Source organism: Balaenoptera physalus, assembly GCF_965194825.1.
Source record: "Balaenoptera physalus genome assembly, chromosome: 12".
Classification (NCBI taxonomy): domain Eukaryota; kingdom Metazoa; phylum Chordata; class Mammalia; order Artiodactyla; family Balaenopteridae; genus Balaenoptera; species Balaenoptera physalus.
This window is the reverse complement of record NC_138897.1, coordinates 67929007-67945192: the sequence shown is the minus strand read 5'-3', so window position 1 is coordinate 67945192 and position 16186 is coordinate 67929007. Positions and strand designations below refer to the sequence as shown.

The following is a 16186-nucleotide window of genomic DNA, read 5'->3' as shown; positions in this document are numbered from 1 at the left end:
ACTTGGATCTCACTTGGGAGCACAGCTGGAACAGGTTTCGGCACCCACAGAGGCGGCCCGGACGCAGACTGAGCTCATGCCGTTGGCGCCAACATAGTGCTTCGGGAACGCGGCCCTGACCTGGTTCCTTGTGTCATCTCCGTGCGGCAGCGTCAGTGCTGGGTGACACCGTGGTCAGATTCCCGTCCCTGGGGGTGGAGCGACTGCCCAGCCGAGGGCAGAAGCAAGCGCAGTTTCTGTCCACACCCATCTCCCAGGCTTTGGATTTCACCAGTGAGTAAAATAAAGTAGCAAAACCAGGGAGCCCACAGTCAGGTTGTTTCTTATTTTATCAAAGTCAAAACAGCTGCAATCTATCGGTTTTTTTTAATTTTTTTTTTTTTTTTTTGGCTGCATTTGGTCTTTGTTGCTGCTCACGGGCTTTCTCTAGTTGTGGCGAGCGGGGCCTACTCTTCGTTGCGGTGTGTGGGCTTCTCATTGCGGTGGCTTCTCTTGTTGCAGAGCATGGGCTCTAGGGTGTGCAGGCTTCAGTAGTTGTGGCACGCAGGCTCAGTAGTTGTGGCTCTTGGGCTCTAGAGCGCAGGCTCAGTAGTTGTGGTGCACGGGCTTAGTTGCTCCGCGGCATGTGGGATCTTCCCAGACCAGGGATTGAACCCGTGTCCCCTGCGTTGCAGGCGGATTCTTTAACCACTGCACAACCAGGGAAGTCCCATGCAATCTATCTTTAGTACTGTTTTGTGAAAGACTAAAAATGAGGAAGAGCATAAGTTCAGACTTCTTAAGAAAGGGTGGCAGCCTTATACCAACTTGTTGTTTAAGGGATATACTTAAATACTCTGAAAAATAACAATATACTATTTTATCTTATAATATGCATGCAACTTTTTTCCTCATTACAAGTTTCTCAATTTGTCTCTGACCTAAAATACAATTATATGTCCCCCAATTCTGGTACTTTCTTTTAAATCTTAATCATTGGGAAGAAACCAAACCTGACTTAGGTATGCTGAAAAATGATTTCACCTATCTGAATTTTCTAGGCAACAGAGCAGAGAGTAGCATCCTGGCTTTGCTCTCAGAGCCAAGAGGGGAGAGGGAGCAGAGCCAGGCTGACACGGGCAGCCAGTCCCTGCCTCGCAGCCTGCAGCTTGGGGACTGCTGCCTCTTGTTAGGGGTTGGGGGGCACCTGCACCGCCCAGGGCTTTGTCAGGTGGGCTGGCAGGCATGGTTGGAGAGGCTCCAGGGGGCCTGACACCCACCCAGGGTGGGGACTGCTGCTCTGGGCAGACCCAGACAGTTCTTCCAAAGGGGCTTCAGAGCCTGAGGCCCCCCGTGTGACACACTGTCTTCTGTCCTGTGACACTTGGCAAGGAGCGTGTAAATTCACACTGTGCAAACAGACACCAGGCCCCATATCGACACAACAGTGCATCCAAAGCACCAGCAACCGGCCAGCACTTTCAGGATTCGGTCTGTCAGAGTGATCCGACTGCAAAGCGCCAGGAGGCCTGGGACCGCCACCACGCAGAGCCCTGCAGTGACCAGAGCCTTTACCTGGACCCTGGACCCCAGGGCCCCACAGTCCAGCTGCCTCACTGCTGTTGGAGCCACTGGACGATGCAGGAACAGAAAGAGCTCCTGGGCCAGAACCAGTGGTGGTTCTTGAGCCGTCACCTCTCAGGGAATCCAACTGCCTTGAACACGGCGGGGCCAGGGGCACTGACCCTGCCAGCCAGCCCCACCCACCATGCCCCGCGTCTGCAGCCACGTCTGCGTGGACCTGAGCGGGTCAAACCCATGCTGTTCAAAGGTCAGCTGTGATTTTTTGGACGCTGCCATTTAATTTAGATTTTTGAAAGTTAAGAAATCATAAACAGTGCAGAGCCTGTAACCATTATAACAGATGTTAGGGTCCTGACGCCAAACAAGGAAAAAGGGAGAGACGCTGAAACACAAGGGCTGCCGTCAACACGCTTGCACACACACACACCACACATACACACACATGACCCCCCAGGTGATGCGGGTTAGAAGGAAGGAGCGGGGAGAAGGTGCGAGTGTGTACGGCCTGTCCCCTCCCCCCGAGTCACTCGCAGGGTGTCATGCGGCAGGAGGGAGCCCCTCACTCGTCCACACGGACGTGGGGCCGGACAGACATGTCATCTACACCTGGGAATCCAGCGATCGGGCTCCAGGGTGAGCAGCTCCCTAAGGAAGGAAAGGGACACTTGTGCCCAAGGAGCCCCCTCCCCGAGCTCAGAGCGTCCGCTCCTGGGGCTCTGGGCCCCCTTGGAACTAGACACACAGCGCTGGTCAAATGCTGGCCTTTTTCAAGGAAAAGATTAATCGTTGCGTCGGATTCTCCACATGGTGACCCAAAAGGTCAGGGACACCTGCTCTGGAAGGGGGTGGCCCTGGGGGCTTGGTGTGGGCTTGGCAGGAGGGGCGGGTGGCCCTGGGGACGGCCACACGCGGGGACGCGTCCTGGGAAAGTCCACGTGGCCCTGGGCTGACAGGGCACAGCAGAGGGGACTCCCCGCCAGGATCCGCGGGGGTGGGGGACACGCGACCGGGGGCGGGTCACAGCAAGGAGTCAGCGAGGCCCCAGCGCACCCACCTGTGGGAGGGAAAGCGCTGCTGCAGCTCCTGCAGGATCAGGGCCTCCACCACGTGATCTGTTTCTGTCACCAGGTCCGCGGCTGACGTTTTCGTTGAGACACGTTTTTCCTCAGAAAGGGCTTTCCTGATGATCTGCAATGAAAGTCGGGAGGTGGGTGATGCTGGCCAGCACCCCCTGCGCTGGGGACGGTCCTGCACCGGAGCTGGGCCCCCTCCCCCACCGCGGATGGCCAGACAGACGGACCTGTGGCGCCCGGCTCTCTGTGGGGCTCCTGGGAGCCTTCACTGCCGCCTACTCTTCTCGCGAGAAAGGAGGTCATGGGTGGACTAGTCTTTCTTTGGAGGAAAGAAACGCGGTTCTAAGGACGTGAAGCTTCAGCCACAGAGCCCCATGGAGTCCCTGAGCTTGAACTCGGGAGAGTTCAGTGTAGGAACTGCTTCTCCTCTTTCACTTTACCAGTCACATGAACGTGCCCCTGGATCGGGAGCCCAAACGGTCCAGCCGAAACCAAACCCGGGAAAGTGAAAACGCACGCAGAGAACTGGAAGGCAGGCCCTGGCCTCACGCCCCGGGGGCTGGGTGCATCAGGTCGTAGGACCAAGTGGGTTGGTCTCCCAGGAGCTGCCAGCGCTTCGCCTACACCCGGGACGGAGGGCTGAGCGCCAGGGCCTCCCTGGGGGCCCACACAGGAAGGCGTTGAGGGTATTAATCAGGAAACAGCCCCACTGCAGCTAGGGCCTATCCTGTCACCTCTGCCCGAGTCACAGCTCGAGTTCCCAACCACGGTGACATCAGGACCCTGAAGCGACCTCTGACCTCTCCTCCAAGACCCGCTGCACCCAGGATCCCTCACCTCCTTCCAAGGACCCCTCGTTCAGCCGCCACCTGACATCCACACCGCCCACCCCGTGATACTTACTCTTCAACCTTAGGCGGGTGTATCCCATGCCCTGTACACACACATCGTGTACACACATGGCCTGTACACACATGCCGTGTACATACATGCCTTGTACACATGCCCTGTACCCACATGCCGTGTACACAATGCCCTATATCCACATGCCGTGTACACACATGCTGTGTACACACATGCCCTGTACCCACCTGCCCTGTACCCACCTGCTGTGTACCCAGATGCCGTGTACACACATGCCCTGTACCTACATCCCATGTACCCAAATGCCCTGTACACACATGCCCTGTACCCACCTGCCCTGTACCCACATGCCATGTACCCACATGCCATGTACACACATGCCCTGTACCCACATGCCCTGTACCCACATGCTGTGTACACACATGCCCTGTACACACACATGCCCTGTACCCACATCCCACGTACCCACATGCCATGTACACACATGCCCTGTACACACACGCCATGTAATTACATGCCCTGTACCCACATGCCATGTATGCACATGCTGCGTACACAAATGCCCTGTACCCACCTGCCCTGCACCCACATGCCCTGTACCCACCTGCCATGTACACACATGCCCTGTACCCACATCCCATGTACCCACATGCCCTGTACACATACCCTGTACCCACATGCCATGTACCCACATGCCCTGTACACATACCCTGTACCCACATGCCATGTACCCACATGCCATGTACCCACATGCCCTGTACACATACCCTGTACCCACATGCCCTGTACCCACATCCCGCGTACCCACATACCGTGTACACACATGCCATGTACACACATGCCCTGTACCCACATGCCATGTACCCACATGCCGTGTACACACATGCCCTGTACCCAATCCCGCGTACCCACATACCGTGTACACACATGCCCTGTACCCAATCCCGCGTACCCACATACCGTGTACACACATGCCATGTACACACGTGCCCTGTACCCACGTGCCATGTACCCACGTGCCATGTACCCATTTGCTGAAGAGGAGGAGGCCAGGAAGACGCCTCCAGGAAGCCTGCAGACAGGGGTGCTCACGCAGGATTTCACAGAATAAGCAGGACCCCCTAGACAGGGGCAGTCCTCATCCCAGCACCAAGCCCAGACGGTTGTTTGGTTTTCCCAGGTTGGTTGCAAAGGTGACAGATTGGTTGCAACGTTTTCTAACAGAAAACCCGGCTTGCTCTCTGCTCCCTGCTGCCCGCCTGGTGTCTAGGGTCGTGCCCGGCACACAGCCGAGGTGCAAAACCCTTCAAGTCACCAGTACATTACACCTCAGACTGCTTAAACAGACTCAGCACCGTTTTTTCCAACCGGACCTCACGTGCTTGTGGAACACTGACCCCTTGATCTGTCTTGTTTCACCTCTTGTTGCCCTCGAAGCCCATCACCCTCTGGCTTCCATCCCGTCCTGCCTTCCGGGGCCCCCCACACGTCCACTCCCTGCAGTGCAGCCAGAAGGGCTCTCTAAGCCTGGGCCCGCATAAAGCACCATATGGCCCCCTGTCACCCCGAGGATAAAGTCACCCCCGATGTAGCTCACAGTGGCCTCTGTGGGCTGGCTTGGAGCAGAGACAACTGGACCCGAGTAGCTGGCCCTCTTCCTTCTAGGAACAGAGCCCAAGGTTAGCAGGGCACTGAGCCACATGGCAGCCCGCATCGCAGCCTCCTGTGCAGGCAGGTGTGGCCCTGGGACCAAGGTCGGCCCCGAGGACGCGAGGGGAAGCGATGCGTGTGACTCCCGAGTCACGTCCTCAAAGGGCCACCGTTGGCATGGCATTTCCTCCTGCCCTTCCACTCCCTCCGCCGTGACTTGGGCGTGGTTGCCGGGGTCAGAGCAGCGGGGTCAGAGCAGTGGCAGGAAGGAACGGGCCCCTCGGTGACTCGGGAAGCAGGGCCTGCCTCCCAGACTCTAACTGGACTTGGGAGGGGCGGGGAGAAAGGACCCCCTGCCTCTGTCCCCGACTCTAAAGGAGCCAGCCCATTGGCCCACCTCTGCGCCCCCGCATCCCCTGCCCCTCCTGCTGCACCGAACCCATCACTCACCCTCCCACCCCCTTCCCACTGGACGCCAGGTTCCCCTGGCCCCAGCACTCCTCCTTTGTGACTGGGATGTCACCTCCCCACAGAGCCGGCGCTCACCCTGCAAGTGCGCTCCTGCTCCCGGGTTAGGACCCTTGTCTGCCCAGTGTCTGAACCCACCCCCAAGGCGGGCTCTGCAGCCTGACACATGGTGGGGTCTCAGAGAACACCTGCTGGGTGCACACGGGGCTCAGGTAACTAAGTCGGGAAGACGCTCAGCAAGTGCTCTCACGAAGCCTCATCTGAGCACCCTGGCCTCTCCATCCTCTGGATCCCGCGGAGAGGAGACGTGCCTAGGGGCAGTGGGGTGTCCTGATGTCATCTGGGCTCCTTCCCAGGGGAGCCAGGCCCCCAGCCACAGATCATGCAAAGGACAGAAACTACGGATCCAGGAGGAGGATGCTAGAGCGTGTCCTTTTATAAGGATTTCTTTTCCGTTTCTATTAGTGCTTATTATGGCTGTGTGATGATCCTTTCCTTGTGGGCCTGTGTCCCTCAGCGCAGGGCAGGCCACACCCGCATTCCCGGCCACCTGGCTGCTGCTCCTTCGGGCCTTGGACGCCTGGGAGGGACCTGCAGACCATTCCCGACTCCTCCCTCTCATCCGGTTACACTCCCAGATATTTAGATCCCGTTTCTGAATTATCGTGCCAGACTACACCGCCCTTCAGATGAGCCGGCCATCCTGGCCCCAGACACTCCCCCATCCACTCCTCTGAAGGCCCATCCGTCCATCTGAGGGGGCCGAGGCCTCACAAAACTTAATGCCTTACGACAAAACCCCCCAAAACCTACCACATATACAATGTACAAATCTCAGTACGAGGTTAAGAAAAGTTCAATTCAGACAATTTCCTACACTGAGAGGAAAGGTGGGGATAGTGTCTTGTTTTTAAATAAATCGTTACGAGACTCAATCAGCCCTGCCTTTTAACCACAGTCGCATCCTCAGGGGAAAGGCCTGTGGGGTTCTGGGTGAGTTACCTGCTAAAACCCTTTACCACATCTGTTTTCTCTCAGTCTTGGGATTTTAAACATTCTCATTTTGCCAGCAATAAGTTAGTGTGTGCTGTTTTTTAATTAATGTTTTTCAGCTACTCACTAGCTAAGCCTGCACTTCACAGACCTCCTGGCCTGGATCTCTCCCTCGAAATAACATTCTGTTAATGTTTAATATATAAAATATGGGACTTAAGTCACTGAAGCCTGAATTTCAAACCCCATCAGCTCCAGCATCTGAGGTGTCATTCAGAGACATGTCCAAATGCCTCTTTCTTGTCTGTGAACCATCTTGGTTGTATGCTACTGTCCCCAAGTCGACCATACGATTATCACCCATCCTTACGGAGCAACCTGTGTGAGCTCGGGGACCCATGGAACGCACACGGAGAAGTCTGTGGAAGTGGGGTTTCAACAGGCAACATCTTTCCTCTGCAGATGTGGGCCTGGCGGTACTGCCATGTTTCAGGTTCCAGACTTATGAATGTGATGTGATGGTTAATCTTATGTGGCAACTTGACTGAGCCGTGGGGTACCCAAATACTGCGTTGAGTGTTATTCTGGGTGTTTCTGCAAGGACGTTTTTGGATGAGATGAACATATTAATCGGTAAATCAGTAAAGATTGCCCTTTGGAATGTGGGTGGGCCTGGCCCCATCAGCTGAAGGCCAGAACAGACGGAAAACACAAACCCTTCTCTGCGTGAGAGAGAGCTCTCCATAGACTGTCCCTGGACCCTCAGCCCATGTGTGCCAGTGGGGCTGCTGCTTCACCTGCTAGTTGCTATCTCACAAGTTCCATCCTGGCTGAGGCTTCAAATGTGGGTGAAAGTGTTACAATTGTCAATATGGGTGACCCCACTCTGCAGAGGCTTGGGGCGCGGGTGCAGGTGGGGATGACAAGGCCAGGGCTGACAAGGCCAGGACTGACAGTGGAAATGGTGAGGTCACCAGCTGCCCCCTCCATCCTCAGCCAGGACATCAGGGGGACCTCCACCTCCACGTCCCGCCAGGTTGGGATCTCCCAGAGCAAATGCCGGGAGCTCGACCTGGGATCCGCCTACGGAGAGCCCAGGGCAGACAAGCCTGCTTGTCCCCGTCCAGGGCGGGACCTGGCCTGAGACACCAGCCCAGGCCGACTGACGGCTCCCAAGCTGGCGCCTCCACCCTGAGCCTCTCACGTGAACGCTCCACCCAAAGGCCCTCACGTAGAGATCCACCGGCATTTCAAGGTCAACAGCTCACAGCTCGCGGAACACAGGACCTGACCTCCACCTCCAAACCTGCTCCCCCTACAGTTCTGGCAAATCCACTGGACAGTTTTTCAGGCCCGAACCCTGCAGGCACCCCTGGCTCCTCTCACACCCGCTTCCAATCCGGCAGCAAACCTGGCAGCTCTGCCTTCGAAATACATCTGTTTACCACCTTCTTCACCACCCCCAGTCAGATCCACCCTCATCCCTCACTTGGAATATTCTAATCACTTCCATCGGAGATCTGGTTCTGCCCCACCCACTGTGGCGTTGCAGCCTCACCCCCACCCCAGCAGCAGCCAGGGTGGTCTCCCCATCACCCTGCAGGGCTCCACATGGCACTCGACCCCGAACCTCAATCACACTCAGAGTAAGGTTAAGGTCCTTTCCAGAGTTACTCAAATAGTTGTTGTGTGAATGAATACATTTCTAACCTGTTTTAGCACCACCATTTTAAAAACAGAGGCCAGTAAACACATAAAAAGGCACTTAAGTTCATTAGTCATACAGGACATGCAAATTAAAACCACCGTAAAACACCACCTCAAACCGGTCACAAGGGCTAAAATGGAAAGACAGACAACACCAAGTGTCGCCTGAGAGATGAGGCAACAGGAACCCTCACCTCCTGCTGGGGAATCGTGAATCCCTGCATCCGCCTTGGAAAACCACCTGGCAGAATTTCATACACGATGACACAGCAATTTCACTCCTATTGTTAATCTATCCCCAGCAGAAATGCATACGGAGGTAACCAAAAGACACATGCGAGAGTGCTGGACGAGCAACATTATTCTTAATAATTCCAAACTGGACATTATCCAGAGTTTCTTCAAGAGTTGAATGAATAAACTGTCATATAGTCACGTAACAAAATACTACATACAGCAGTGTTTCTCAAAGTGCCATCCCCAGCTGGACAGCATCAGCTGGGGTTTTGGTGGAAGTGCTCATTCTCGGCCCCACTCCAGACCCGGTGAGTAGGAACCCTGTGGTGGATGCAGCCTGCCGTGGAGGCCCTCCAGGTGCTTCTGATGCACATGAAGGTGTGAGGGCCACGTGTCCCCAGCAGCGAGACCCATGAGTGTCTATACCAAGGAGATCATCAAAAATTCTGTTGGGAAGTCAGAAGATGGCTGTTGGTAGGTGTGTAGAAAACTAAGCAAATAAAAAAAAATTTTTTTAACCTTCAGGAAAACACCAGTTGCATAAGAAAGAAAAGAATAAATAATACAACCATGCTACCCAGCCTGACCGTGTGCTACATGTGATCATAGCACGTGAGCACAGGCACCAATGGAACCAACAGGTAACGCAGCAACAGGACATAACAGTGTCTAATGAGGATGACGCAAAAACAGAGCTACCATTTAGAAAATGGGTGTAACTATCAGAAAACTGAAAACAGTGAGTTCTGGGGAAAAGGATGAGGATGACACGGGACAGGACACTGCTGGTTCCACGACAGTCCCTTTAGCAGTATTTCACTTTTTAAACTCCCTGTGTGAATAACTGATAAAAAATAAAATCACAAATCAAGACAACACCTGTGGGGACTTCCCTGGTGGCACAGTGCTTAAGAGTACACCTGCCAATGCAGGGGACACGGGTTCAAGCCCTGGTCTGGGAAGATCCCACATGCTGCGGAGCAACTAAGCCCATGCACCACAACCACTGAGCCACAACTACTGAGCTCCTGTGCTGCAACTACTGAGCCCACGTGCTGCAACTACTGAACCCCTTCCCCCAGAGCTCGTGCTCCCCAACAAGAGAAGCCATCGCAATGAGAAGCCCACTCACCACAAGGAAGAGTAGTCCATGCTGGCCGCAACTAGGGAGAAAGCCCATGCACAGCAATGAAGACCCAATGCAGCCACACACACACACACAAAAACAGAAACAAACAAACAAAAACACCTGTGGCAATGCAAGCCAGACAAATAGGGATGTTGGGTCAGAGCCCCCGCTGTGCCCCTCTGCGCTGGGCAGTTGGAGGCGGACATAGGGCATCCCCTCAGAGCACACTGGAAAATTCTTCCCTGTCTGACAACTAATATGTAAAATAAAACTGACAGGATTCTCAAATTTGATGGCAATCCTAAACATTTATATGACCCTACCAATAACAAGTTTGAAGCCTAATTAAACTTTTCTAAATCATAGTAATCAATTTCAATGAGCCATCCTACAGGAAAGCCTGAATTTACCTTTCTAGTCTCTCCATAGAAAGTACTACAAAATCGTTGTCATTCAAAGATGTAAAGAGTATAAAGCCAAAAATGGGAAAAGAGTATTACAGAAGATTGAGAAGCAGTTAAAAAATTATTCTTATGTATTTTGTTATATTTGTTAGCATCTTAAATTTTATGCTGTTGTGATCTTTCTTATTCTAAATAAACATTTATATCTAATTTTGAATTTGTAAGTTTGTATTTTTTTTCTTAAAGAGGGCCTGTAAATTGTCTAAACTTCAGGTTCAAGAAAACCTGGATCTATCCCTGCAGGTCAACTTAAAAAGCATAGTTTTCTAAGATACTTTTGCTCACACATCACATAAAAGATGATAAATACCCATTTCAATGAATATCACTCTGTGTACTTGTGGTGGTGATGGTGTGGGGCTGACGTCACCCCCTTCCCCAAAGCCCAGCAGCCAGGGAGGGGCTTCTGCAGTGGTATGGTGGTTGGGACTGGAAGGGATGCCTCTCAGGGGCACCACAGGGATGGGTGGTGGAGAGACAAGGAAGGAGGGGTCTGGGAGGCCTCTCAGGATGCGGCAGAGGGGAGGCGGCAGCAAATCGTCCAGGGCTGCCCTGACCCGAACCAATGTCTGAAACATGGACGGCAGACACTGTCTCCTGGGAGGGAGGGCACTCCCTCTGAACGTAGAGAACCCAGACTCGGTGGAGCACACAGAGCTGTCTCCGGAGTAGCAGACTTAATAAAACAGCAGAACGTGAGAGGGCGGGCACGTTGGGCCACAAGGCCACAGAACCTGTACCAAATGTGCCTCTGGCTAAGGAGGACTCCCAAGAATCACCACTAACCACCCTTCATGCCTCTTGGGGCTTTCTGGCTACAGGCCAGGTTTTCTCCAATCAGCACCTTGTTACTGTCAGAACATTACTAAGACAGTCTGTCCCTCTTTACACAGGTTAGGATGACCCTGTGTGGCTTCTGTTCGTCCCAGCCACAGGCAATTCGGCCACTCTCCCCGCCACTGCCTGGCAGGCAGGAAGCATCAGCATAATGCCCAGGAGGGAGCCCAGAGTTCTGGGCCCCCTGATCAGACTCCCAATGGCAGAATCCTTATTGCATCCTTCCCCACTGTCAAAAAAAGCTTTTTCTGTTGTTCTTGGCAAGTTGCAAAAGCAGAAGCTATCTCTTAAATAAGTTAAAGTTCCCAGGACCCTTAGAACGGTGCCTGCTATATTGCAAGTTCTGTGTAAGCATTTGTAAATTTGTTAAAAAAAAAGGGGGGGGGTTCAAAAACCCTTCTGTTTCTTCAAGGATCTAAATTTGAAAAACCACAGAAACCCGTAACAACTCACCAGGGTTTACACAGTGGTGTCTGAATTCTAAACTGGCTTCTTCTCAAAGCTGAAAGAAGAAAAGTTGTATGGTGGAACCTAAAAGTTACCAAATATCCTGAAGACGCTCACTCTGGAGAGGAAGTGAGGGTCTCTGGAGGGGGGAGGGCAGGCGCGCCCCTCACACAGTGGACCAGCTTTCCAGGAAGAACGTTTGCCCTGAAGCCATGAGCTCCATCAATGCAGCAGGTAAGGTTGGGGCCCTCCTTTTCCCCAAGGATCAAGTCTCACAGAGGGAGGGTCCACTAGTGTTGAAAGTTAACTTCTAGGGGACCAAGGGACCGCACTGTGACTGTGCACGTTAAGGACTCACTTCAAATGCAGGACTTTAGCCCGTGGGGCACTTTCAGACCGAAAAGGAACTGCCGCTGGAAACAGAAAATCCGTCTACGCGCAGGGCTCCTCCTCTGTCCACCCTCCCGCTCCGCTCGCAGGAACGCACCCGAGCGCCTTGACGCGCGAGCAGGGAGCGAGCGGTCCCTGCGCCCTGCCTCCCCCAGCGCCCCCCATTCGCCGCCGCACGTGGCCCGCGGAACCCCAGGCGTGAAGCACCGAGGAAATGGGGGAACAAAACACACAGGAAAGTGCGAAGAGAGGGGCTGCCCTCTGAAGGTTTCTTCAGCTCCGCTGCTTGACCGTCACCCTTCCGGTGCGGGTAGCAGTTCCTCCAAACGCAGAGTGGAACCCTCTAGACTCCGGATGCGCGAGGACAGGCTGTCCGCCCGACCTCCACGCGTAGGGGTTCTAACCCGGGGCAACCGCACCGTGTCCCGCCCACTGGGTCAAATTCGAGGCAGTCCGCGCGCCCTGACCCGCCCGCTCCCGCCAGGCCGCCCTGCGCCCCGAGCCCGGCCCGCGCCTCCGGGCCGCGGGATCCAGGGCGCCCGTCCCGGCGCGGGCGTGGCAGGTGCACAGGTGTGCGGTAGGCTGCGCGGAGCCCCTCCGCGGCTCGCGTCCCCAGGTCCCGGCCCGGCCCTCGGGGTCTCCGTCCGCCCACGCCCTGCGTCCGCTCTGCCCCAAGTCCGAGTGCGCCTGCCGTGCTCCCGGGGGCGCGCTCACCTGTCCAGCCCGCAGCGCCAGCTGCGCCGCTGCCTCGAAGCACTCCTCCCACGGGCCCCCGGCCTGCGCCGCCCCGTCCTCGCCGCTCGGCTTCATCGCGGCCTTCGGGCCCGCCGGCGCCTCCCGCCGCTCCGCGCCTGGGCCGCGCTCGCCCGCCCGTGAGGACCTGCGAGGGACCGGGAGCGGGCGGGGAGCAGACCTGTAGCTGCGCCTGGCCCTGGAGCAGCGCCCAGCGTCCCGTCCCGCCCCTCGCCCCTCCCTGCCCGCCCTCCTGCGCAAACCCCGCCCCGCGCCGAGCCCCGCTCCTTCCCGCCCTGGGTCCCTCTCCCTGCGCGACTGGCGATGAGCCCCGCCCGCACAGCGCCGGGCCCCGCCCCGCCGGCTTCCCGTTGAAGCTGGGTCCAGCTTGTGGGAAGTTGAGGGCCGCGTGGCGGGAGAGGGGCCCGGCCCGGACCCTCGCGGAGCTCAGAGCCCTTCCCGAGGGTGTGGCCGCGAGCGAGGAGCGTCCCCCGCGCGGACCCGGCCGGGCAGCACCTCGGGCGCCGCTGGCCGCGGGCACCGCTCACCGCGAGTACCGGGCGGCGGTCCTCCTACAGTTGGAGCTCAGGAGCTCAGGAGCTGCCCGGCCCGCCCTGTAACAGGTGCTGACCGCGTGCACCCCGACGGGACCCTGTTCACACGGTCAGCCTTCGTCTGTGCCCACCGTGCGTTGGACACCCGGTGGAGAGGCTTTAGGTGTAGGAACGAGAGACAGGTGGAAATACAAACAACAAGGAGGAATCAGGAAACGGAGTGTGTTAGGGTCGCCTGGCCACCTCGCCCTACACGTGGGGAAACTGGCGGAGAATTGCCCGCTCCGCCCGGCCGCACTCCGGCAGCCGAGGGCAGGCTCCGCTCCATCTTTCTTGTTCATGTTTTTCATGATTGTCAAATAGGGAGTTGGTTTCTGAAAATACTTAAGACTGTGCTTCGGATGCTTCATTTTAAAATTAAGTGTATTCAGTTGCTGATCCTCATGGCAGGTTTTCATTAGAGATTACTCCCAGCACAAAGCAAAATTAGGAAGTTAGGACATTTCTATTTGGCCTCTTCTCAGCTACCCTTTCTGAACACACCCCCACCCCCCAACCCCGGCCCGGACCAACCTGGGGCTCAGATAAACTCACATGGAGTCCAGCCTATCACACATCTAGAGAAAAAGACCATAACTTCCTTGCCTAACTTCCAAAAATCTTAAGTCAGAATCATGTGGTTTTAACTAGTGTGAAGTTTGGTGCCCCCAGGTTTCCTAAGTACTTTAAGTATTAGCCTCATTCCTTCCTTGCTGTGTGCATTTGAGCAAGTTACAAATAACCTCTTTTGACTCAGTTTCCTCAACTGTAAAATATTTTTGGTAAGTATAATACGGGTTAACATACATGTGCTTGGTACTTCTTGTTGTTGTTTTTAATTTCATTGAAGTATAGTTGATTTACAGTGTTGTGTTAATTTCTACTGTACAGCAAAGTGACTCAGTTATACATATATATTCTTTTCCATTATGGTTTATCACAGGATACTGAATATAGTTCCCTGTGCTATACAGTAGGACCTTGTTGTTTATCCATTCCATATAAAATAGTTTGCGTCTGCTAACTCCAAACTCCCAATCCTTCCCTCTCCCAGCCCCCTCCCCAATGGCAACCACAAGTCTGTTCTCTATGTCTGTGAGTCTGTTTCTGTTCCGTAGATATGATCATTTGTGTCATATTTTAGATTCCACATATAAGTGATACCACATGGTATTTGTCTTTCTCTTTCTGACTTACTTCACTTAGTATGATCATCTCTAGGTCCATCCATGTAGCTGAAAATGGCATTATTTCATTCTCTTTTATGACTGAGTAATATTCCATTGTACATATGTACCACATCTTCTTTATCCATTCCTCTGTCGATGGACACTTAGGTTGTTTCCATGGCTTGGCTGTTGTGAATATTTGGCACCTCTGTTATTAAAGACTTGCTCACCAATGTACCCTAAGGTGATCACCATACTGCTTAGCTATAATGGGTGCTTAATAAATATGCTAATCATTGAATACTGAAATCAGCCTTTTCTAATGGATTATCCAAGTTTCCCGTGCTTTAATGGTGATTCGCTGTGGAAACGTGAAATGCTCCTTCACCATCATGCCCTGTATGCCAGTCTGCTCGCTGCCTCTTCCAGGGGCCCTGGGGAACCACAGTAACTTTGGTAGCCCCTAGAGTACCGGGCTCCACCCTGGAAAACGATTTCCTAACTGCCCCTTCCCACCCCCACCTGAGGGTGCAGCCTAGGTGGGTGCTCTGGTTATCAGGGGGTGGCATGCAAGGTGCCCAAGCTGGGCCAAAGGCGGGGGGGCGGTGAGAGGTGGGAGGGCACTCAGGAGAGACTGTCTCCTTTATGCCTCCCCCTCTGTCCTTATTAATCTGGGAGTCCCTTCCCTCCTGTCTTTTCTGGGACAAAGCAAAGTCTAAATAAATAAAATGTCAAAGTTTTCGTTTCTTCTACCTACTTCTCTACCTCCCCAAGTTATTTTAATCTTATTTCCCAGAGCTACGATGGCTGGTTTGGACATTTGATGAGTTTGTTGTTTGTTTCATCTCATCTGAATCCCAGTATGACGTCTGGTCATTCTTAGCCTCAGGTGGGCCCCCCCACCCCCGCCCGTCATCTGGATCCACCCTCCTCCACGCTGACCGAGTGCCGAGACACACGAGACGATCCTAGTGGATGGAGGCCAGGGAAACTGCCAAACATCCCCCAGTGCACAGGACAACTCTCCCCCCGCCACACACACCATAGCAAAGGATTGTTCAGCGCAAAAGGATAATAACCCTGGGGTTGAGAAATCATGTCCTACTTGAACTTTATTCTGAGGAGTCTGGCTCCAGGTCAAAATTACACGTGTGATTTTTCAGACCTGACCATAGGCAACTACAGAGTTTTACCTGGCAGGTCTCACAGGGGTGGGGTCTGCCCTCCCCGCGCTGGACTTGGGACTCGGCCAGCGCGCTGCCATTTTCTGGAGGGAGTTCAGCCCAAGACTCAGAAGCCTCCCCACCCACTTCCCCAGCCGTGCTTTTGGGCACATCTGTGAGCCCGGCCCAGGCACCTCCATCCCCTTTCTCAGGGTCTCTGCCAAGACCACCTTGTCTGGGGACCTTGAAGACCTTGCCTCTCCTCTGACTCAGGATCAGTAATTTTCCACTCCTAGGCCTCCCCAGGCCCCTCCCAGGCCCCTAGGTCCCGGCAACTCCCCAACTGGCTGCAGACCTAGACACATTATGCAATTATTTGCTTTTCTTTGTCTTTGAATCTAGTAGGCACTTGCTTTTAGAACTGAAGGAACAAAAGCATGTGTCAGTTTTAAGCTGACAAACCTAAGAGGTAACTCACAGTAGATAACAGAATAAGGCCTCAGGGACTTTTGTGGACGGCTTGGCAAAGGAAAATGTAACTGGGGTCGAAGTAAACCCCTCCGTTTGGCTCTCAGGGAGTAACTGCGAGCGTGGAGCAGGTGCCTGGACTGAGGAGCAGGTGTTAAGATTCCCTGATACTTAAAGCTGCTTAGGTTAGCGTCCAGCTGTGCTCTGGCGGGTCGTCCTGGGGTATCTTGTTCAGTTCT

The 16186-nt window shown here is 54.3% G+C and overlaps 1 protein-coding gene and 1 long non-coding RNA gene across 2 annotated transcripts in view; both read right to left on the bottom strand.

Annotated features, from left to right (window-relative positions):
• Nucleotides 1-12752, bottom strand: part of IMPA2 (inositol monophosphatase 2) — a 28141-nt gene extending 15389 nt beyond the window's left edge. The window contains exons 1-2 of the mRNA XM_082416455.1: nt 12537-12752; nt 2618-2751 (exon numbers count right to left, since the gene is read on the bottom strand). Of these exons, the coding sequence (XP_082272581.1) occupies nt 2618-2751; nt 12537-12632 (230 nt within the window). The 5' untranslated portion in view covers nt 12633-12752. The remainder of the gene's footprint in view (nt 1-2617; nt 2752-12536) is intronic.
• Nucleotides 8368-12525, bottom strand: LOC309639357. Its single transcript, XR_014251616.1, has 2 exons — nt 11791-12525; nt 8368-9045 (listed from the first exon to the last, which is right to left on the bottom strand). It is a non-coding gene; the product is annotated as an uncharacterized lncRNA (long non-coding RNA).
• Nucleotides 12753-16186: the final 3434 nt, after the last annotated feature.